The sequence below is a fragment of the Haemaphysalis longicornis genome, unplaced genomic scaffold, assembly GCF_048455015.1.
Source record: "Haemaphysalis longicornis isolate Haplotype H1 unplaced genomic scaffold, Haemaphysalis longicornis Haplotype H1 scaffold_4, whole genome shotgun sequence".
In the NCBI taxonomy this organism is placed as follows: domain Eukaryota; kingdom Metazoa; phylum Arthropoda; class Arachnida; order Ixodida; family Ixodidae; genus Haemaphysalis; species Haemaphysalis longicornis.
Window position 1 is genome coordinate 219,327,702 of NW_027526361.1, and position 24,913 is coordinate 219,352,614.

Sequence of the window (24,913 nt, forward strand, 5' to 3'; positions counted from 1 at the left end):
TCTGGGCTGTTCACGTTAGATGGAAATGCGCTCCCTATCACAACAGATAACACATGCGGCACAGAAAGAAAGAATGGAACACGCGCATCCCTTGGCGCAGAGATAACACAGACCGGCGCAGCCGCGCGGTAAAAGCAAAACACAAATAAACAAACCCAATGTATTGGTTTCGCGGCAATATGTATAAAATAAGGAGGCAATCATTGCTGCACCCAATCTATCACCCAAATGTAAATTCTATTAGCACGGTCGCCAATGACAACTGGGCGTGTATTTCTGTTGTTATCCTTTTGCGGATTCTATTTTTTTAATCAAATCAGATGGTGGGCGTCGTCATTCGCCTGACTCCCGCATTTATTTACAATGATTTATCGTCTTGAAGCAGTGTTGTAAAGCCCACGTGCGACTACCTTTGGCGCTGATAAGCTTCCAATATGGCCCTAAGGTACCATTGTTGGCATGTTATATTCCATCATCGTCGCAAAGTACGCTCTGCCATGAGCCCTCTTTTTAAACATACTTAGCGGCAGGGACACGTGTTCTGGGATCATTCATTATATCTGGGAGAGCTCGAAGTACAAAGGTTTCATGTACGGGCATGAGGCACCCGAACTTATGCCTATATCATTATATACATTATTGTTTTGTAAAGTGCCATAGAAAATAATTTTAACAGTATGTTTTCACATTCACAAGGGTTCCGCTTCCCCCTAATAAACACACCTCCCTTCAAAAAAAATCGCAATTCACGTTGGTGTGCCCGATTCATGATGTCTGGTGCAAGTAGACGTAATATATGCTCATTCTCAAGACCGCTAAATTTTGCAGGCGATAGATACCAATATTTGAACCGATTTGGCGGTCAGTCTTATTGTGAAGCCTTTCTTTCGATGGGAAAAAATACTAAAAAATGTTTTAGTTTCAGCCACTGTTTAGCCAATGGTTTTCACCAATGCCTTGGCGTCAATTTTCTTCTCCGTCTTCTGCCTTCATGTTCCAAACTTTCTTTATTTGCTACAGCTTTATTTAGGTCAATTTATTTTCTTGGGGATCAAGCGCCGTGAAAAACAACCAAATTCTGTAGGGACCTAAGCACTTTACATGGGGTGTGAATGACACACTGTGAACGTCCAGTTGAACACCTGAAAAGAAATTTCAAAGCTTAGATAACTATGTAAAATGCTTCCTTTTTATCAGGAGATATCTCCCAGCACGTTTCAACAGTAACCGTCCAGTATAACATTTTAAATACATTCTAATCTTTGCCCCCACTAGAAAGCCCAGACCGTACCGACACGACATCATCTGCTCCTTAACCAAAACTGCCGACGTCGGGGCTCCCGTCACGTAGCCGACGTGCCGGCTGCGGTTGGCGTGCTCTGCTGCGCCGTAGTCCAAGGTTCGGCGAAAATTCGTCTGGCGAGGAAATAACATTTCCGGTACTAAAGCTGCACTCACCAAAATGGTAAAAACAATAGGTAAAAAAATGACGTTTAGGGGCCCGTACGGGTCCCTTGTTCACATATGAAACGAAAAGCAGCTCGGTCGTATTTATACATGCGTGGAGTGGTGCAAAGTGCATGCGGATGTTGCAGGCATGGGCCCACGTGTCCGAATAAGAGCGTGCGGGTTTGATTGGATGTGGAACGATTGTCGCAGTAGGAAGGTTGATAATATTTTCTCGGGGGCAATGATTCTGGCCGGATCCAAAGCGATGACATGACCGTTTACGTTTTGGGGTTCTGCCAAGGCGTTTAGCTGGATGCGGCCGTTAGTGCTGGGTGTGTTTAGCTGGGTGCGGCCACACGCGTGCAAGGCCTGTGCTCTTCTACCATGGCGCGGAGGGTGGAAGAAAAGAAAAGAGATGACCTCGCAAGCAATGGATACCCCAGCCAAATACTAAGCGCTCAGTTACGCACATCGACTCATTCACATTACCGAGGAAGTGCGGAAGCGCGCCGCCACTCCTTACGCTGTCGGTGTAAGCGAAATGCTTTCACAAATCTTTGATGACTACGACGTCCAGGTGTGCCACCCGCATACAATTATGCTCGGACAGCAACTTGTACATGCCAGAGGTGCGCTAGAACGCCAAAGATATCCCAGGGTTGTCTATGATTCCTGGCCAGACTTGCGACGCAGCCTACATTGGTTAAACTGAAAACTTCAGCAGCGACTAAAGGAGCACCAAAACGACGTTGCTAACGGCAGAACCCAGATAAACGCCTTGGGAGAACACCAAAACGCAATCGGTCATGTCATTGCTTGTGATTCAGCCAGGATCACTGTCACCGAGAAAATATCAACCCGCCTACTCCGAGAATCTTTCCATATCCAATCAACCCCGCACGCTCTTAGTGGGACCGCTGGGCCCATGCCTACATCATACGCATGCGCTTTGCACCACTCCACGCATGTATAAGTACGGCCGAGCTGCTTTTCGTTCCGTATGAACAAGGAACCCGTAGGGGCCCCTAAACGTCGTTTTTTTTTACCTATTGTTTACCGCTTTGGCGAATATAGGTTTAGTACCGGCAATGCTACGCCGTGTGTATCGGGTCATGGTTTCGAGACTGGGCGAAGACCTCGCTCGGTCTGGGCGATCGCGTGCTCTCGCTCGCGTGCGCGTCCAGACCGGCAGCGGTACAAGAAGATTGGTGACGTCACGTGCTACCTCCTATCATGGCGGCCACTCAGCGTTCGTTTTGTCGAAACAGAAACTGACACGACTAATCGACGCCGTAAATGATTGTTTACGCTGCGATCGACCGTCTAATGTGCCATTCTACGATTAGTGGGATAATAGGCCGCGAAAAAAAAAAACCCAACAAGCACATTTTGTGCCAGTACTCGTTGGAACTCTATGTATCCGCCTTGCGTTGTTTAAGGAATTCGTAATCTCGCTGCTACAGACTCTATGCCTCGTGATTGACCTTGAAGCTTTCTACTAGCCTTAATCTGTCTCGCACGCGTTACACTGCTCCCGTTCTTGCCACCGGGCAAAGAGACACTTTACGAGGACGGCGAATTTCGCTGTTCGCCTCTTTGTTCGTCGTGTGGCCGCGTTGTTGCACTTCCTTCATCTTCGGAGTACTTGCGTGCAGGGCACCTCGGGTTATACTCCCCGGTTTTATCCTGCGCTTTGGAAGCCCTCGCCCTATGGAAGGCTTCCCAAGGAGCCCTTTCGCGGCGTCCGATGCCGACGCCATTATTTTTGAAGTGCGAATGCACTTCTTAAGCGAGCCTGAAGCGTCCGCCGCCGTCCGCATTCCGCCGCCGTCCGCATAGCAACAGCTGCGGGTGCGCGCGCTCCTCGTCTTACTTGGCAACGGGGGGAGATGGGCGCGCGGTGCCTGGCCGCTGACATGGCACATACCTACGTGAGGGATTGGCCAGGAATCTCCTCGTCTTCCTTGGCAACGGGGGGAGATGGGAGCGCGCTGCCTGGCCGCTGACATGGCACATACTCACGAGGGGGATTGGCCAGGAATCGGGCGTGAGAAGGGCTAATGCACCCGCTTAAAGGAGTACTGACACGAAATTTCAAAGCTGAGATCCGCTCTAGCAATCAAGTACAACGACAACACAGATAGGTGTCTGTGAATAAATGCATCTTTCTTTCTTTGTAGTTGTGTGTGTGTGTGTGATCTCTCTTTCGCGAACATTACCGAACCACGCAAATTCAACTCCTGCATTCGCACTTTCACATTCGTCCCCTCGGGGAAATGCGGGGAATTTTTTTTCAAGGGTCACGTAACCCTGCCGTCTACCTCTTGAAGCGATGCTACCAGGGTTCTTAGAAATTAGGGGTAGTGTAGGCGTGTTTTGCGAGATTTGCTGGGAGTGGAACCATACTATTGAGAGAATAAGGAGAGCGATTTATTACAAGTATACGAGGTCACTAGCAAAGGGGTGTGTGGATAACAACAAAAATGAGGGCCTCGAGCGATAGAAAAAAATGGTATCATCTCCACTCCGTGGATGATGGCGGGAATGCAGATTACGGGGACTCGAAATGACATCCAAGTTTGGCCCCGAGTGACATCCGATGTCAGCACCGACTGTCATTAGATTTGAGCAGTGAGTTGCACGTTTATTATTCCCTAAATGAAGCTTCAACTCAGAGCTCAAATCCAATTCGGCTTGATGGTGGTGTGCGCACCGATTGTCGTGGACAGACATTTGGAGGTCCTGAGGTACTCCGCAGCGTTACAGGCGAGGGAGCAATCCGTTTAACTCTCGGGTACTAATTCGTGGTCGCAGCCCAGTGGGTAACAAGACTGGCACTAACTCTGTCCGGTCTACCAGTCATAGGCTCTAATCGTCCCGGTGCCTGTGCGATTTTTTGCAATTGTAAATGCTATGCGCACTGACGCGGACAGACGTTGTGCGGTCCTAAGGTAGTATGCACCTAAAATTAATAAGGTCATCAGGTCTACTTCCCCGCTGTACTTCGAAATCATTCAGTCTTTTCCGGGAGGATGCAGACAACCCCTCCCACGCGGGCGCGTGTGAGTGTGCCCTGCGCCACTCTGGCGACCACGTTGTAAAAGGGTTTGAGCCATACTACTAAAACTGCAGAATAATCGCGCGGTTCTACACTGTTATTGTAACGGATACACAGAAACGAAAACCATCCATTTGCAGCTGAGCAACGTTATCTTTATAAAAGCTTCTTTCTGAAACACGGAAGCATGAACTCATCACTGGGAACACAGCGAGGCCGAATGGGAGAGCAGACTGCATTTCCGCCTTACAAAGTTTCACCGAGCGCCCGTTTTCATCCCCCGGTAGTTCCTGCTGCAACTCTGATATAAGGAACATGCAGATACCCCAAAAACCGATTGTCAGCTAACCAAGCAACTACTGGGGTTAATATAGATCGAGACGTGAGCACACCCAGCGGCAGCTGCGATTCTAGATACGGCAGCTGGCCACATGTTGCCGTTGTCGCCACTGCAGAGGCCGCGCGTGGTCCGCAGTTCTTGGAAAGTGTGTCAGAGATGTCTCTGATTAGTTCCGACATGGAAGCCGCGTCCGCGTAGCGCTCAAATATACGGACTGGGAGTAGTACCCGACGATGCCCGAGCGGGGCAATATGCTAAACAGCATAACACAAATTCAGTTTCTTAGGAAAATTAGCTAGCTCCCCGTTACGATGAACGCGACCTGTTTCGCACCGCTCCCACTCTCTGAGTGTTACAAGGTGGCAGACAGGCATGTGAGGGCGTTGAATGCAGCGTACAGGCACGTGCGTGTGCTTACAGCTTCGAGGAGCACAACGAATCGAGATCCACTATCTCATGGGGAACCTGAGGCACCTGGGACACTGAGGAACTCAAGCGTTCAACAGGGAATAATGATTTCACATTCGAAACCCACATGTGAAAACCCACAAGTCCCTAGCTGTTTTCACATTTTATTTACATGATTAAATAAACAACGAAAAAACAAAACCATGTAAATAAATAAATAGAAAAATAAAATTTTAATACCATGCTTGTTACATCCATTTCTTTTTTACAGAAAATATATTTGAATAAAGAAAGAACTACATTTTTGCTCACTTTGCCGTCACTAAGGCAGTACTCAGCGTACTAATATGCGTACATAATAGTAACGGTCCAATTTTGTGCATGCAAACACCTTCATCGCCTCCCCTGCACTTCATCTACCCTCCGCTCTATACAGCGTTGAGTGCTGTGACATAATTAATGGAAGTCAAAATTGGCACATTGCTTTGGGTAAATACCGCGGAGAAATGTGAAACCCAATGGGATAGTTTAAGCGAGACCAATTCTGTGTTTGAAGTGGAACACAGATGGCTTATAGCAAAGCCAATTTGTTATGCTTAATACAACTACGAGAGCATTGACGATTTGTGGTGCTGTACCCCGCATGAATATCCTCCCGGAATTCTCTAAGCATGCGGTGGCGTTTCAAAAAACGGTATATTATGCATTGGGTCCGAAAGGTCATGGCCAGGCTGTCTACAACCATAACAAATTTACGATGTTTCTGTGGAAAAATCACGGCGAATAGACGTGAGCACATCTCGTAACATTAATATATACGGAATATATTGCGCGCTTTCTATTCCTGATACACGTTGCATCATTGTAATCTCTGTTTTACGCAGAAAGTATGCGCTATTAACTATGTGAAAGTGGATGACCAGTTAGGATTGTGACCTAGAAGTCATGCACACGTTTGGCATAATGTACGAGCAAATTTGATTTATTTCAACCGCTTATGGTGGTCGAATAATAAGAAAACCAGTTTGGTAAATTTTCTGATGATCATTCGCGATAAATATGATTCGCCGTGAAGCGCGTTCAGACAAGGATAACACAAATTACCGGAACTCTAGCCTATGTTCCTCCCGCACACCGACCACTTCATCCTGCAAGTTAGGTCCCATTCACTCCGTGTTACAGCGCGGTCACCATATCAGTCATAGACCCTTTACAGCAAGGGAGAGCACGCACCGGAACATTCGGCTGTAAACTCCTCGCGCTTGAGGACTGCAGCCTTGCTAGTTTTCATTTGAAACGCAAACAATGCACAAAACCCTGGGCATATAGGCTGAGCTCAAAATCTTCTACTTTAATTATAGGAATGCGCGGATTTTTACAGAAATACCAGCTCACAAAACAACGGCGCGCAATTGCTTCGTGCTGGGACCAGGGCTACAGCACTGTGGCGCAAATAAGGGGGCGAAAACAGTTTGTCGAGCCCACAAACACAAGCGGCCTGCACTTACAGATGATTTGGGTCGTTTGGTGGATCCTCGCCTCTTCGAATGCAAGGATTTCCTGCGCTTATTTCCGAGACTCTTGCTGCCGTCTTCCATGGCCTCGTGTTCTCCAGTTTCTTCTTCGTCGGAGCGTGGCGGGTTTGGCTTCTTCTTCTTTCCCGCTTCTTCTGGCTCATCGCAGAAATTTTAGATGCCAGCACTGAGTCACTTGTGTAGATTTAATTCGCGTAACCTCTGGAAGTCAGATAATATTGTCATCCTCAAAGGTTATCCTCATCGGTACATTTCGCCTACTGATGACGGTAGTGCTGGAAATGCGGAAATGTACGTTCCAAGTAAGGTAGAAAAAAGCGGGTATACAAGCACAAAACTTCCCCTAGACAGAGAAATTCTGGATACGTGCCGATTGACGGGTACGTTCTAGCTGTCAATTGTGTCCTAATGCTCCTGGGGTTGCTGTACCTGCCTGGATAATGAACGAATATCCCCACGAAGTTTTGTCGCGTGGAAGCCTGTGGGCATACGCCGCAGGACAAAATGAAGGGGTTCTTTTTAACAGCGAATATGTCTCGCAAATCGTAATTTTTAGTGTCCGCAGTTGAAAATACCGAGAAATTGCCGAGCAGGCGCACGTGAGCTTCGGCCTCGCGGCGACCTCCGGGCAGTTAAAACAACCAAGAACATTCATTGCGCTCATGTATGCGTGCCTCGCGACGGCCGCCCAGCGTCCTTTGCACACGTCTCTCAAGCCGAGCCTGCCCACTTAGTGCGATTGGCCAAGATTGCCCCCCCCCTTCCCCCCCCTTAAAAAAACAGCCTTCGCCGTAATCGTGGAAACACCTGCTCGGAACGGGAATGACATGTCCTTCGAAAGTGATATACAATGATTATCACTTCCGAAAAAATGAGGGACGCTCACACTCATAGCACCAATGATGCAGTAAACATTGTTACGGCAGGGAAGGAGAAGCAAATGGGCCGCCATCATGAACTAAACCTTCGCGATGTTATTGAACGTTGCGTACAGCTTCGCCACCTTCAAGTCTTACGCGTTAATGTGAGCTTCCTTCACGTTTTTGTAGAGAAGGGGTATGCGTTCTTGTTTCCTGGTGTGGATACATATACCAGCTCTGATGGAAATTTCTAGGGCATACAATATCATATAGACCAGAAACATCTATAGAAAATCTCCGCCTTAAAGCTTCTAAAAAACCGGCAATTTTAGCCGTGCTACCTGAACGCTGTTCCAAGTACCTAGAGGTAAAAATGAATATCAACGTCATTTTACGACTTCGTCGTTCTCTACTGTTTTCTGTTTTATCGCGCGGTAACATCTGGCGTTTTTCCAACCAAAGTATTACGTACTGCTGCAGCGGCTGTGGAGCACGGCTCATCACCGTGACCAATTGACAAGAAAAGTTCTCAGAATGCCTGCTATAGATCGCGGCTATTCATTAGAACCTTTGCTATGAGCATTAAACTAGATGCCTTACTGTTCAACCCTCTTTTCATTATGTTACGATACGTGGTCTCAAAGTTTTGCCGCCAACCTCAATATTAATAAATATGCGGACGACTATCGAATTTTTCAGGATAAACCAGGCACGAATAAATGAGCCATAATAGCAAAATACAAGTTTTTGTTATTCGAAAGATTTCGTGTTTTATAGTGCCCCCAGCGCTAGTCCGAATGCAAACGATGCTTTACTCAGTCAGAAATTAGTTAATTTGAGTAAAAAGTTTGATTTCCCCGCTAAATTGTGCATTTTCGTGGTGTGGAACGACGTCAGACGATTAGGAAGCTTTGTTTACCGTTAGTGAACCTACATGGCGACACCATACCGTGGCAAGCCATTTTTTGCCTTTGGTTTGTTTTTGGCCGTATTGAAACCTGGCTTGTTTTTGTTCTGGGAGAAAGTATAGTGTCGCTCGACAAATATGATTACGTAAGACACCGTTGCTTGCGTCAATGGGCCAGTTTCATCTGAGACAACCGCAAAGCCCTGCAGTCTTGTGCATCTAAAGCAAGCATAGTGCGCGCAGTACGAACAGCAATACGAATCGGTACTTCTATGTTTACGTGTGCTTCCGTAACTTCCACTGTTTGTCCCAGCATTGTTACTGCTTTAAAGATAATGTGGCCTCAATTTAGGCGCAGATAGCTAGTTCGGCAAGCTTATAAGCTCTGCCTAATTTACGTTTGATTTTGCCGCCCTCCGCAAATTGCAGAGCTGGCTTGTATGGCATCAAGGGTTCCGTTGCGAAAAATGAGCTAGTGGGGCGCATGACCAGTTCCTTTTTTCCTAATTAAGTAGCTTATTTGAGCGAACTATACGTTAAAAGTGGCGTCAGTATGACTCTAATGAGGCAATCTTTTGAATGAACCAAAGTTGTGTTTTCTCTTCATGGCTCCGTTAGGTTAAGAAGCAGGTTCTGTACTCTATCTGCCGCTACATGTATATCCCTTTGAAATGTTAAAGGTTGCAGTATGGATTGTGCGGTTCAACGCCACTTGAAATTGCGATGTTGATGGTAAATTTAGCCGGGGAAAAAGGAGACGTACCCGTAAAAAATTTATACACATCTATTTCTTCTTGGGTCGCTCGCGCGCATCAGAACATTTGTAGTGGGAAAAACATTTCAGCGTTTAACAGCGCCGAAGCTTCACCTGAGTGCATCGAAGTGACGGGATATGGATTAATTTAAAGCAACCGGGTATCTTTTGCTTGCGCCGGAATCTCGAGGCACGGGCGTTCGTGTTTCACGCGTCCGCCATAAAATCGGAAAGCGGCATCGACATAGACGCCGTGTACACGGGCTCATCAGTGCTGTGCTTTAGCCCCTAACACTGAAAGGCGGGCTAGTTGGTGAACATTCATAGCTGTAACTTGAGCGCACAAGAAAACGAGGACTTAACGAAGACTGCGCTGGTCTTCGTGTCTTCGTTCCGTCGTCGTTTTTTTTTTTTGTGCGCTGAAGTTACAGATATGAATTAGCCACTAAGCCACCGATGATGTTTTGGGTGGCAACCGGTATTACCTGAACACGCGCATTTTTTACAGACCACCGATAACTCAAAGCTTTCCAATTGCATTAAGATGGGAGTTTCAGAATCTTGAATTTTGCCGGAGACGCTATTCCTGAAGGCCCGAGTTTTGCCTACTCCCGAGTTTACAGCTACTTGTACTATGAAAGTAGAGATAGTGGAGCACTCGATACATCTCGACGGAAACCGCCCGAAACGCTCGTAACACTCCTTGCATATTCAGCGCGCTATATTGGGGCCGCTTGCGTTGATGAAGTACGGCCTGTGCTGTCTTCGGGATGCAGCACCATCTGAAATCGATCTGTAATCATCATTGCCTAGCATAAACCAGATAACCCCATGACATAAGGAACCAACCAACCAACCAACCAACCATTGCTACTTTGAAATCCCAAGCCTGGCTGTTGGCCACGCCCGGCGCGGGGCGGTCCGTTTTTCTCGGTGTTCTGTTCTTCCACTGAATTATGTTTGCAACATGTCTTGAGGGTAGCCCCAGTGCAGCTCTCCGCAAGCACACACCCAGTAATCAAAGGGGTCTACTGTAGCGAACAGAACGCGCCCTCCTCCGTGCCATGGCTTTTGTTCACGTCTTGCTTGAGTGTGCACGGCGGGCGCTTATCAGAAATTGTCCCGTGTCAAGACCATGTTTAAGCATTGGCGAGTGCGTTTGAGCATTGGCGAGTGTCATTTGTCATCCACTGTGTTTTCACCGTGTATGAAGAAGGCTCCCGTGGTAAAATCGTGTCGTTCAGCCTCTCCTCTCGGCTCGTAGAATAGTGAATTCCAGTTCGGACCGAACACCCACGCGAGTGTCGCACCATTGACTGACGGCGGCCTGGTGACTTCATTTTTGTTTTGTGCTATGTTCTTGTCGCTGCTAGCGGGTATGAAAAGACGACTTCATAGCTACGACGCTACGCTTACACAAAGTGGACGCAATGGGTGGGTGTGGCTTCGGTTGTTACGCAGCGCCCATCAATGGGCTGGGTTTGTTTGACTGACATTAGAACTGGGACCAAACTCGGGCATGGTTTCACACGGCCGAGTTGAACTCAGGACGCCAGTGGTGGCAGCTGCTGCGGCGTTGTTTATTTTTATTGTCGCCGTTGCAGGCATATTCCTACCCCGACATGTGTTTTAATTGAAAGGGAATTTTGAGCACATCTTTAGCTATCGAAAAGTTCTTTACATTTGTTGTGCAGTTGTCTGGCGACAGACCCCGTTTGCGACGACTTAGAGGCGGCTTTCGCTGCATGTCCGTCGACGAGCAAGGGTATTGTGCGCTACGGCTTTACGCGACGGGCAGCTTCTACAGAAGCGTTTGTGGAGACCGCACCATCGACCGCCACCAGTCAACCGTCAACCGGTGTTGGCGCAATATGATCAGTGGAGACGTGTTTCGAAGACTTCGCCTTTCTTTTAGGTCGTTTGGCGGACATGGCTTCCTGAGGTTCCTACCGCGCGTCTATACGTCTGCAGACGGAGCGTGCGCTTTAGTTATTGTTTTGCTAGCAAAAAAGTTTCGAGCGAAGCGTTGCATGATGGTGCGTTTTATTATGAGCGCGGCAGACAGACTCCCTCGAAGGGTTGCGTGACGCGTTCTTCTTGTGAAAAGGTTCCTGGCAGGACAGGTTATACGTATTGCATATACCGTCAAGGAGACAGTCGACGCGCCGATAGCCAGTTGAGGTGGTTTATTCGCAGGGATGCAGCCTTTAGGAACGCAGTTCCGAGCGTTGAGATAACCCAGCTCGTTTCTCGCGCACACACCTTCTTGGGTTCATCCTCTCCCCTGACACGTCGTTGGCGCATATCCTCGCGTCTGGATTGGACATAATCCTACCTTCGTCTTTCCAATGGTTGATGCTGGTACGGGGCATACCCCGATAGCTTGATGGCCTTTTGCTGCAATACAATCCTTGCTACATTACCATTATTATCCTTGCTGCAATACAATGAACGGCGCGTGCCTATTGTGAGAGGTGATCTTTACACATTTCAACGGGTTTCGTTCAGCGTCAATGTCATATGGCAGGAAGGAGAGCATGGAAAGCGAGTAAAGGGGAGATCTAAGTATTAAAGTAACCGTGTGACGCCAGAGAGAGGGTAATCGGGAGCGGAAAGGGCGCGAAAGAAGACAGTGTTATGAGGAGATTGAGCTCTATGAAAAAAAAAAACGGCTGCGGAGAGCTTCTTCGAACAAAAGCGGTGAAGAGAAAAATAAAATAATGCAAACAAATCTGCAAAGTTGTTGTCCTTGTTGCTATTCCTTCCTTCGTAACACATGGCCACTTGGGGTATTGTCCCGCAGTTGGGAGCTTTGAGGAACTAAGGTGCCCGTTTCGCAAAATTCATACCACTATGAATATGAGAAGTAACAGTTGTAGAATCGTGCGTGCAGAGTGAATCCTGAGCGTGAGGTCACGGGAGTAGGACAGGTGCACACCACCCTCGCAGAACCCCGTTTCTATGGGGGCTGTAGCGCGCTCGAGTCTGCTTGCACACTAAGACGAACAAATGAAATAGGAGAAACTGACGCAAACACGCAATAGCAAAAAATAAGCCGTTTAAACAAGTCCGTGCCTAAGACAAAGAAACAAAAGCGATGAAAAAGGCGCAAGTACAATGTCTTAGAAAACCAGTTGCTGATACGTCTCACCAGGGTTTCGCCTGAAAAGCACGTAGGCAGACTGGACCGCGCCGAGGAAAGTTTGCGTCGAAAAGCAGAAGGTTCGCATAACGTAATACGAGGAGCAACTGTTTTGAATGTGGCGCGCTTCTATCACCCGCTTTCTTTTTTTGCCTTTCGGTCATAGTCACGTGATGGCAGAGTCTGCCACCAACGGCATAAACAACTTCTTAGGACGAAACTTAAAAAAAAATGCTGATATCAACGCCTCGTATAAAAAATAAAATGAACTTTGTAGTGAAATACAGATGAATAAAGTAAAAGTATAATAAAATAAAGTAGTTGGATTTGCTTGCCTCCCGTAGCCACCATGCGGCAACGGAACGAGAGAACGCACTGAAGCATGCGCCACGGCCTAGTCGCGCATCGTTGGAGCGCGCAGCCCTGGACCGATTAAGTCACCTCAATAGTCAACAGGTAGCATGAATCGCTCTTTCTAAACGTTTAAACCCAGCCCCGAAATAATATGCTGAGCTTATTATTTCACCACAGCTCCGCCTTGCCCGATTTTCGCTCAAACTCGGGCCTTCTGGAATAGCACCCCTGATTTAAACATTCCAAAGCTAGGAAAAATATTTGCTACGTTTTGGTGGAACTCGAAACGCCCTGGTAATCTTCTCGATTCCTGGTAAAGCGAGAGCCTCGGAGCTTTGCTCTCGATTTTCGATTTTTTACCCGTATCAGTGAAATGGCTTACTTTAAATTTTGATGCGCATTTCCTTTCGCGACCGCACACCGGCGTGCATGGTGTCCACATATGCTACCTGGAGGTAATCACTTGGAGGCTTACATAGAGGATGTTAAAGGTAGGAGGCTGTAGAGCACTGCACGGGCCTGATTTTAAGGCCCTAGCCCGGCCCGAGCCCGCTTTGTGAAGCCCGAGCCCGACCCGGACCCGTAACACCGAGCCCGGGCCCGGCCCGGGCCCGGGAATTCATAGGTGAGCCTAGCCCGGGCCCGGCCCGGGCCCGTCGTCTCAAGCCCAGGCCTGGCCCGGGCCCGTCGTCTCAATCCAAGGCCCGGCCCGGACCCGTCGCCTCAAGCTCACGCCCAGCCCGGGCACGGTCTATTTTTTTTTGAGCCTAGGGAGGGCCCGCATGTCTGTGACCAGGCCTGGTCTTAGATGTTGAAGAAAATTTGTTTATTATATTTGGTCGAGTGTCTTCGTAGCGGGAAATCAGACGGAACATGTAGTCTGTACAAGCACGCCATTAATTGCAACGCAAAAAATAAGGGTTTAAAAGTACACGTAGTTTAGCTCACACCATCTGCAGTTCACGCCATATGGGCGAAATAATCACACCATCACATTTGATCACCAGACTTGGCAACTTCATGGGGTTGTTTCGGTCACAAGTTGGTAATAATGAAATTTCTTGCTCTCCATTTGAACCCACGAGTATGTGCGCGCGTTGAAATATTTTCCCTGGAGTGATTGTTAAGCGGCGGCGCTTCTCTAGCACGCGAGTTTGATTTCCAGCCACGGCAGCCGCATTTAAATTGGTTCGACATCTAAAACACACGTACACAGGTGCACAGCTCCAGGGTGGCCTAAGTAATTCCTTCCCCGCTAGGGGAAGGAATTGATTAGGAAAAGCTTGATGCAGTACATGAAATGTCATTAAAGAGACAGTATAGTGCCCTAGCAAAACACGTTTTTAAAACAATATGTGCAAGTAACATCAAGAAGCGCGTAAAAGTATACTCAGAATATTCAATTTTATGCTCTTTTCTACACTTCACGTCGGAACTATAACCGGCCGGGCCTATGAATTCAAGCCCGAGCCCGACCCGGGCCCGTGGCGTCGAGCTCGAGCCCGGCCCGGGCTCGCGGAACTGAGCCCGAGCCCAGCCCGGGCCCGTGGCACTGAGCCCGGGCCCGGCCCGGGCCCGACGATAATCGACTTCGGGCGGCCCGGCCCGGCCCGCGGGCCGGGTTGGGCCCGGGCTTTCGGGCTGGCCCGGGCCCGTGCAGTGCTCTAGGAGGCTGTTGCGCGCCCGGTTCACAGCTGACGATGTGGAAAGTGTACTCGCAAAGAATCTATAAAAAGGCATCATCATAGTGTTTTTTTGGTGCACAACTTCCTTGCGCCGTTTTCTTTTTCGGTTACAAAAGTGGATCGGGCCAGCATGTGCCGACGCGGTTTTATTATGGCACTAAAACGACTTTTTTTTAAAGAGCCCTGTGATGTAATGGGAGGCGTGAAAATCAGGGAATATTCGTACTGCAAGTTGGACATCGAATTGGTAACGGAGCGGAGGGAGTTCAAGCTACTTTTGTTGGATGGCACAGTGCTTGGTGTATACGTGATTTTATTGCGTAGCATTCTTTGCCAAGTACCCCCCCCCCCTAGCCAAGAACGTGTAACGCCTAGAATTCGAAAAAAAAATGTGTAACTTGCCGAAGAAACAGATTTATTCGTTATAATAACGTAAATGTAGGGATTTGGTAGAACAGATTTTTGAAAACCCAAAAAGCAAATCAAAATAAAAATAAAAATTTTACTAAAATGATCTGTCGAAATCAAAATTATGCCCTTTATACATCGCCTCCAGCATGAGAAGATTTAAAAAAAACACCAAAGAACTATTAACGTACAAATAAACATAGCGAAAACTGACGAACCCTCCACTCCGCCTTGCATCTGCAGAAAAGCAAATCATTGGCGATGTAAAGGAACTTAATATCTATAATCCCATAAATTCACACCATTAGAGCGAGGAGGCAAAAAAAAAATACAAAAATGATAAATTAACCAAATGTCTTTGGCTACGCACATGGAAATCTTCCTGTGAGGAACTCACACTCTACACAAGCGGCATAAAAATGCTATGCTCTAGTAGACATTTCTTTGATCTTCCCCAGATATTTTTTGTAACGCCCATTGGAAGGGAAGTGTGATAACGCCCCACGGAAAATTTTGCTTGCTTACTCTTGTTAGCAATAAGCCCGATAGTAGAAACTGGTAGGAACTCAGATTTCTTACTCCACTGTACAAATTGTGGTGACCTGTGACCAGTGACCTGTGACTAGCGGTGACCTGTGGTCACGTCCTGATCGTGAATATTATGGGAACGCATAAATGTGGCTCACAAAGGGGGAAATACCGCTACACGCCTGCCGGTACGACTAATCCGCCGACTGCAAAAATTACCATTAGAAGGGCTGCGCAAGTGCTTTCAAGCACGCGCCACTCAAAAGAAAAAAAAATTATGCGTCTGCTCGGTTTGCTCGGTTTGCGACAACCACGGGATCATAGCACATCCGCATACATCTACAGTTTTAAAGCGTAGGTAATAGCACAACTGCTGGGAAATGCGCACCGGTGGAGGGGGGGGGGGTATATGGAACCCAAAGCGCAACTTAAGAGTTCCTGTTGAAACTTATATTGGCTTGGAAGATCTAGGTCACGGTGGTGAGAGTGGGGAGCGGTATGGGACGTTGCAGCCAGTGGTGGCTATGCAGCGGGGTATCACGGTATGCAGAGCTGCAATCGAGGAGCCAATAACGCGACGTTGATGCCGGATCGTGCTTCCGCCCTGAGAAATCGATGGATTGAAGTATTGAACTTTTGGCTCACTTGAGCTTTTGATCAGGCGCCTTGCAAAGTATTGCCCAGCACATCTCTGCCGGTACAAGCCACGGTCGGAGAGATTGAGTAGAGCTGTAGAGCAAATTCGCCCTTGCTATGCTTAAGAAGTTGGCATTATAGGTAAACGTTTTCTTTTCCTCTTTGTTTGTTCCCCTTATGTGCTAATACAATTCGGAGCCGTGCCAATAACCATTGTTAGGCCTACCTTTTCCCAGGCAGCGCGGAGGACAGCCGCAAGGATTTGCCAAGCAACGGCAGAATCATACGGCATGCTGCTGATGCCGTTCGACGGCGTGAGGCCTCGAAGTGCTACGTTAGGCCTAAAGTTAGTACGGCGAATTCCTATAAGCAAGCACCCTTAGCAATTGGCGGGAACACCTTCGAGGCACAGGCCTCATACCTGGCAGACCACCCGGCCTTCATCGGTGTATTTGGGGACCCCATCATCGCTCCCTCCTGTATTTCTTCGCGAAACGGGAGCTAATCTATACTTGTGACATAGTATTTATGCCAACGGGCATACTATCGTAATAAAAAAAATTGCCGGGAAAGTGTTTGTCTAGCACCTCCTGGCACCTAACGTCAGCTTTGAGACTCGCGTCTGTATCGTACTACCCTGAGCTTCTGAGTTTCTGAGGGGCAGAAGTGCCTGTGCTCGAAATCACCCGTATTAATGATTTATGGGAGGGGTCGGCAACCTGCGACACACGGGGCCGTATTATGCGGCCCCCAGCACGTCGTCAGAACCCCCCTCCCACTTCTTTTCAGAAGGCCGACACGCAAGTTTTGACCTCAAATGTGGTTATACGGGAGGTAAGAGCAGGCAATTGATCGCTTTCAGTTGGCATTGTCCCACATATTCCCACTAACCTAAATTACTGCCAGTTATGGTCGAATACCATTGTCAATTCGCTGATCTGTTTCTCTTTGCCTGCTACGCTCCCTCCCCACCCCGTCTGATTTGCCGTACGGCCTTCAGCTGTGTCGGCATCATGCAACTCGGTCCTCCCCCTCAGAAGGTCGCCGACCCCTGTTTTAGAGCATTGAAAGCGTATCTCCAGTAATTAAGTTATTTTGCAGCTTCTAAGTTGTTGTATCCGCCGCCCCCCGGGTCACCATACGTGCCAGAGAGACGCAGACGCTACCTCGTACCCACGGAAAATAGAGCCTTTATTCTTGTTACATGCTATTTATAACCGGGCTTGCGGTTGCTGATGATGCTGCTGGAAATTGGCCACCTTAGCATTGTGCGCCACCTGGTGGCATGAACAGAACTACATTACACAACACAACATCCCCTCCTCCCAAAAAGGGGCAGCACACCGTCGCACAACACAACATCCCCTCCTCCCAAAAAGGGGATTGCACAGACACTGCATTGTCTCATAAGTCATATTCAGCCAGCCACGCAGGCTTGCGTCGATCTCTGGTGGATCGCCGTGGAGCCGCACTTTCAGCACTTGTCTCAGTCCCTCCCGACACGTTCCTTGGAACACTCATGTCCGTGACATCAACACTCGGCACACCAGTAATTGCAGTTGAAGTTGGAACTGCCGTTCTGTCGATGCTGGCAGGGGTAGTAAGTGGCTGGAACATCTGGGAACTCGGGGGCTGTGCTGCGGTGGAGCCGGGAGTCCCAGGGGAAACGCAGGTTGCCTCTGTCGCAGTATTCCAGGCTGCAGTGTATGCAATCAGCCGCTCACGATTCCAAACGCGACCGTCGCTCAGCTCGTACGTGTCCTTATGTTGCCACCGAACCACGGTGAAAGGAGGTGAATACGTTAGGGAACCTTTTGGCACATGTCCCGGTAGCTTAATCCGAACTGCTTGTCCTGCGCTCAATGACGAATGTTTGGCTGCACGACGATGGTCCGTATAGTGCTTGCTTGCAAGCTGTTTCTGAGTTACCCTTTGCTTGACGGCTTGAAGCTCCACGCCTCCGACCTCAGGAACACTTCCAGTAGGTCCTGCAGCGAGATCGAGTCTGGTCCTTGGGTGACGGCCGTGTAGGAAAACAGCAGGTTTCTGACCCGCAGTTGCATGCGGGGTGCAGCGGTAGATCCCAAGGTACTCTGTGACAGCCTCCTTCAGTGGGCGGTGTTCCTCCAGACACACCTGAACGTAGTCCTTTAACACACGATTAAACCGTTCCACTTGTCCATTTGACTGTGGATGATAGACTGCCGAGAATGTGTGGTGGATACCTCTATTGCGCGAAAATTCTTCAAACTCGACGGATGTAAATTGTGGCCCATGGTCACTCACTATCTCCATCGGATAGCCTTCACGGCTAAATATACTCCGCAAAAAGGACATGGTCGTCGCTGAAGTGACGTTGGAGGTGAGCCCTACTTCTGGCCACTTGCTAAAGTAGTCTACTAAAGTACTGGCAAAGCGACAGTCCTGAGGAGCCCGTGCGAAAGGACCAACGATGTCGATGCCTATCTTCTCCCACGGCGCTGAAGGAAATGGTACCGGCTGCATTAGCGGCACAACTGGCTTTGCTATTTGTCAACCGACTGACAAACGGCACAAGACTTGATCAGCTGTTCGACGTGCTTGTTCATGCCAGGCCACCAGTATTTTTCTCGGAGCCGTTGCTTTGTACGCGTGATGCCTGGGTGTGATTCATGGGCGATATCCAGAAGTTTGCTTACCAACGAAGAACGTACCACGAACTGTTCCCCTCGGAGCAGCAGGTCATTCATCACTGACAGTTCATCCCGAACCCTGTAGAACGGCATTGCTTCTGGAGGCAGCGTCTTGGCTGATGGCCACCTGGACGTTGTCCACTGCATCACTTGGCAAAGTACAGAATCCTGCGCAGTTGAGGTTTCGAACTCCTTGTGAGTTAAGCATGAAGAAACAAAGCAAACAGCATTTTCCGGCTCCGGACGGGTTCCATACTTCTCTTGCGGTAACCGGGAAAGGGCATCTGCGACAGTGTTTTCGGTGCCCTTCTTGTATTCGATTGTGTAGTTGTAATGCAGCAGTCTGGCATGCCATCTGGCAATCCTGAAAGGTTGACGGCCCGCTCTATTTGCACCGAGCAGCGTCACCAATGCCTGATGGTCTGTACGTAACGTGAAGTGCCTGCCCCAAAGGTACCTTTTCCAGTGCTCACATGCAGGCTAGTGCTTCCAGTTCGCCTACAGAGCACTTGGCTTCAGCCGGTGTTAGGCGCCTTGATGCAAAAGCGATGGTATGCAAGTCATCATCCTTCTGTTGCTGGAGTACAGCTCCTATGCCAATGCCAGAAGCATCTGTTGTAACCACTATTTCCAGAGCAGGGTCAAAACGCTGTAAGCAGTTACTTGCCAAGAGGAGCTTCAGCTGGTCAAAACAGGCTTGCCTTTTTATGTTGTATCCGCCGCCCACCGAGTCACCATACGTGGCAGAGAAACGCAGACGCTACCTCGTACCCACGGAAAAGAGAGCCTTTATTCTTGTTACATGCTATTTATAACCGGGCTTGCGGTTTTTGATGATGATGCTGGAAATTGGCCACCTTAGCATTGTGCGCCACCTGGTGGCATGGACAGAACTACATTACACAACACAACATAAGTCCCCTTAATAATTTCAGGCTTCATCCCGCCTTTTGAAACTTTATTATCATCATCGCTGCACCGATGAGATTATCATAGGTGCCTGTCATCACGCGGGAGAAGCTCTCGCTCGAGCTGCTTCGTCTTCCTCTAGTCGCCATCTTTGCAAAATAGAACCACCGCCGCACCAAACCGGGACGTCGCGGCCCTCGGTCTTTCCCCATGTTTTATATGGGGCCCATAAACCCGCGAAGAAGGCCCTGTGAGATTCGAAGTCATCCGAACTTTGGACTGTTAGAAGGTGGACACCTTGATACCGACGACGGACCGGCGTGATGGACTGAACCGGTGGTGGTACCCAAAAGGCATCGATGCGACGGGCGGACTCTACGACGGCGGATCCTCACCTCGGGCGATTTCCAGCGATGGGCGGCGATTCTGTAAACGGTGGGGGGAATTCCGCAGCGCATCGCGCAATGAAATACGCGCTTCGCGCGCAACACGAATCAGGCCTCGCTATGCCCAGGATGCACGTTCATAAACAGAACATAACACGAGAAAAAGAGCGGATAATAGCTCCAGCACTGTGCAAAGCAACAAAACCAACATTAGGCCCGTCTATGACGAGCAATGGCGTCAGCCATGTGTTGACGAGGTTGCAGCAGGAGCTAAGAAAATCTCAAGTTAGAATGAGATTACTGAATGAAGAAATAGAACCTTTTATTAACGTCGACTACCCAGATGAAGAATATTCCAATAATGTTGAATTTGAAGATAAAATGATTCATTCTACGTGCACTCTGTATTATCGGTTAGAAGACGAAAAATGTGACACCATCGAACAGTGCCAGATCATCAAGAAATTGCGTTCCTCGACAAACTTCCATGAGTTTTTTTTAACCTGGCTGAACTGTTCTACGACCGACGCAATTCGGAAACCCCTGAGGAACAAGCGATCTCTCCAGAAACCCCGACTCCGTCACTGTCTCATGCCGAATGTGAAAATAACACCCTATTTTCGGCGACACCTCTGATCGGAACATTCGTTATTATCGTGTTCGCTTAAAGAATGTCCCTTGATGATCGAGAAAGAAATATGCTGCTCATGGGATGCCGTAGCGCTGGAAAAACGTGCGTATACCGCATCTCTAGAGGATGAAGACACGTATGCATCTGCTTAAAAACCAAAATGGCCAAAATACGTCATACAAGTGTTCGTAGCGAAGAACCAAGCAATGAAGCATACGAAAGAACGACATCGTGATTATTTTGTAAAACATGCGAAGAAGACTATTCCGGCACGCACCCCACAACGCACTCGAACGAAGGAAGCACATGGCAGGCGCCGTTCTAACAACCGGGATACATCTCACAAGGCCAACCGAATGACCAGAGTTCAGCGTTCGAGAGAGAACCGGAAGCCTACAAGACACTGCTATCAGGCACCAGTAAAAAAGCCCGAATCCGCAGGACAATTCAAAAGCATCCAGGAGAAGCGAAATTAAACTTGGCAGCGTCGACTGCGCCGACATTCTAAGCGTGGATTTAAGTGACGGCACCTCCGGCAGTTTCCTCGTCTGAGTGTCTCACTAGGATCGACTGGAACGAACTTAATGTGCCGACTGAACGCGCACTCGCCACCTCTACTTTGTGTCGGGGAATATGTTGAAACTTGTAATTATTATGATCATCGCTGCACCGATGAGATTACCATCATCGCTGCCTGTCATCACGCAGGCGCAGCTCTCGCTCAAGCTGCTTCGTCTTCCTCTAGTCGCCATCTTTGTAAATGAGAACCACCACCGCACCACACCTGGACGTCGCGGCCCTCGGTCTTTCCTCTTACTTTATACCAACAACATTTGCAACATATTAAGAGAGAGACAACAACTTTCTAAACAAGAAAAAAAGAAACATCCCCCTCGTGAGGGGCACGATCAAATGCAGAGCATTTCCGCGGGGGGCGCGCCTCCAAGTCGTATGGATTACGTATTGGTTGTTGTTGTTGTAATTGTTGTCTTCCAGCGTAGACATTGTCGATGAAGTAGATGGTGAAACGTGAAACGTGCCGTGAACCCCCTGCCGCGGCTATGACGCAACGTGGCGCGGCTATGACGCAACACAATCCAACACAATCCACTTTAATCCAATCCAATCCCATCCAAATCCAAACCAATCCAATCCAAGCTAAGCCAAGCCAAGCCAAGCCAATCCAAGCCAATCCAATCGAATCCAATCCAATGCCCCTCGCGAGAGAGTGTTATAGCGCCGAAATCGCGCCATCACACGAACGCGTGATGTTGACGTCACGATCCCGCCACAGATGTTAGCGACCGGAGCGCGCGCGAACGACATATGGGGTTTAAGCGCGAACCGACCGCGGCGAGAGAGCGCGATGCGAGCGCCCCCACCTGTTCTTGCGCGCGAACCGACTGTTGCTCAGCGCGAACCCAACGCGGCGAGAGAGGGTGTTGCGCACGTCCCCACCTGTTGCGCACCCGAACCGAACGCGGTGAGAGAGGGTGTTGCGAGCGGAGAGAAGGCGAGGAGGACGCGGGGGAGAGGGCGCACCTGTGGCCGACGGTTGAATCAGTCAAGGATATAAGGCGCGTTCGTAAACTTCCATTCTGTGTCGGCTTTGTGGCGCAGTGGGTAGAGCACCATGTACCTTGCGTTCCGCCCGCAGAGTCGTGGGATCGAAACCTGGCGCCGGTAAGTATTATGTTTTAAGTGCAATGCACTTCTTAAGCGACCCTGAACCTGCGTCCACCGGCGATGTCCACGCACGTGGAGATGGGCGCCCGCAGCCTGGCCGCTGACATGGCACATACCCACGTGGGGGATTGGCCAGGAATCTCCTCGTCTTCCTTGGCAACGGGGGGAGATGGCCTCGCGCTGCCTGGCCGCTGGCATGGCACATACCCACGTGGGGGATTGGCCAAGAATCGGGCGTGAGAAGGGATAATGCACCTGCTTAAAGGAGTACTGACACGAAATTTCAAAGCTGAGATCCGCTCTCGCAACCAAGTACAACGATAACACAAATAGGTGTCTGTGAATAAATGCATCTTTCTTTCTTTGTAGTTGTGTGTGTGTGTGTGTGTGATCTCTCTTTCGCGAACATTACCGAACCGCGCAAATTCAACTCGTGCATTCGCACTTTCACATTCTTCCCCTCGGGGAAATGCGGGGAATTTTTTATATAGTGTAGGGAAAGCGATGCGGACTACGACTACGGACGTCAACGCGGGAGACATCGTGAGTTACTGAAATGCTCTGCATTTAAAACATCAGTCCTAAGATAATGTGTAACTCGCCCTTTCTGGCTTATTTGCGAGGTTCAGTGCTCAAAGCCCCTCGATAGGTATTCACAACGCATGGGTTTCCTTAAAATATTTTCAATGCAGAGCATTTCTTTAACTCACGATGTCAGCCGGCGTTGGCGTGCCTCGGCGTCCGCAACAGCCGTTCCAGGTGCACCTTCTCCCCCACTCCTCCGCGACTGCTCTCCGCTGCTCCTCGCGTGTTCTCTGCGTGCTCGGATCGCGTTCAGCAACAGGTGGGGCGTGCATGCGTCGTAGTTTGGCGCGGGAGCAACAACAGTTGTGGCGTGATCGTGGCGTAGTCGTGACGTGGTCGTGGCGCGGTCGTGCCGTGATGGGGCGGTTCTCGGCGTTCGCTCTCGCTGTCAATTTCTTTCGTAGCTGTCAAAGGCTACGTTCGTAGCCTTTGCGTTCGTAGCTGTCAAAGGCTACGAACGCGCCTTATATCCTTGACTCATTCAAACTACGTCAAGAAGCTGCTGATACAACGCATTCACTACCACCAACTCCCCAAACACTCAACGTTAACGCAATACACCCACCCCCTATGCGACGCATTTACTCGAGTCCCCCTCACGGGGAGATGGGCCTTTTTTTTTTGAGATGCACTTATGAAGACTCCACAGCCTGCATTGCGACGCACCAAGCAACGGGTCCATACAGGCGTATCCAATAGCAGGAACTAAAACAGCTGTCTCTTATTTTTTTGGTAGTTGCTGACTTGCGTAAGATGCACGTTTTTTGTGCCCAATGCTTCAATTTTTCTGCACCTTTACAAACGTCTCATTAGGATATTTGGGGATGTTTCGAAGGATCACCAAGTTCGTTCGGATATGTCCTTCAGGCTGTGTGGCCTACACCCATCATCATCATCATCGCCGTCCTCATCGTCGTCGCCGCCGCCATGATCATCGTCCTCCTCGTCATCCTCCTTCTCCTCTTCCTATCTACACCCACTGAAGGGCGAAGGCCTCTCCCATTATTTTCCAATTATTGCGGCCCTGTTCAAACTCCGACAAATTTTCCGCGCAAGCTTCTTGATCTCCTCTGCCCATATAACTCTCTGCCGCCCCCTGCCAAGCTTGCCTTCTCTGGGGATCTACTCTGTTCCCCCTAAATGACCAACGCTTATCTTACCTTCGCAATACATGCCCGGCGCACACCGATTTCTTCTTCTTAATGTCCTTAACACGCGTTTCTCCCCTGAGCCACTCCGCTCTCTTCTGGTCCCTTAATGTTACACCTATCATCTTCCGCTCCATTGCGCGCTGAGTCGTCCTCAAGTTAAGTTGAACCTTTTTAGTGAGCCTCTACGTTTCTGCCCCGTAGGTGAGTACCGGTAAGAAGCAGCTGTCATACACTTTCTTCTTCAGGCTGCCATTCATTGTCTGAGAATGTCTGCCGTATGCACTCCACCCCATTCTTATCCTTTAATTATTTGTGCCTCGTGGTTGGGATACGGGGTCACTACTTGGCCTAAGTAGACATCGCTTACTCGCTTACCACTTGCACTTCCTCCGCACCTCTAATCTCAAACCACTGTCCTATTACCTTGGTAAGGACCTTGTTGACGACTGACAGTAAGCTGATCGGCCTGTAATTTTTCAAGTCCTTCATGTCAACTTTCTTATGGATTAGGATGATGTTCGCGTTTTTCTAAGATTTCGGTACACCCGCGGTCATTAAGCGTTGCGTATACTGGTTTGCCAGTTTTTGAAGTACAATTTACAAGCCATCCTTCAAGAGGTCTGCTGTTGTCTGATCCTCGCCAGGTGCTTTGGCCGCTTACATTTCGTTCAAAGACTTCTTTACTTCTTCTGTTGTTATTGGTTCGAGGTCAACCTCCTCAACACTACTTCGTCGTTCGGTATTATTCTGGATGTCGCGGCCGGTGTACACATCTCTGTACAACCCCTCGGCTACTATAACTATTTTATCCCTATTTGTGATGATATTG

At 49.0% G+C, this 24,913-nt stretch overlaps 1 protein-coding gene across 1 annotated transcript in view; it reads right to left on the reverse strand.

Moving 5' to 3' along the window:
• The window catches only part of LOC144180220 (uncharacterized), a 45,290-nt gene extending 28,214 nt beyond the window's left edge, over positions 1-17,076 (reverse strand). Inside the window, exon 1 of the mRNA XM_077708600.1 lies at positions 17,056-17,076. Within this exon, the coding sequence (XP_077564726.1) occupies positions 17,056-17,076 (21 nt within the window). The remainder of the gene's footprint in view (positions 1-17,055) is intronic.
• Between the last annotated feature and the right edge of the window lie 7,837 nt (positions 17,077-24,913).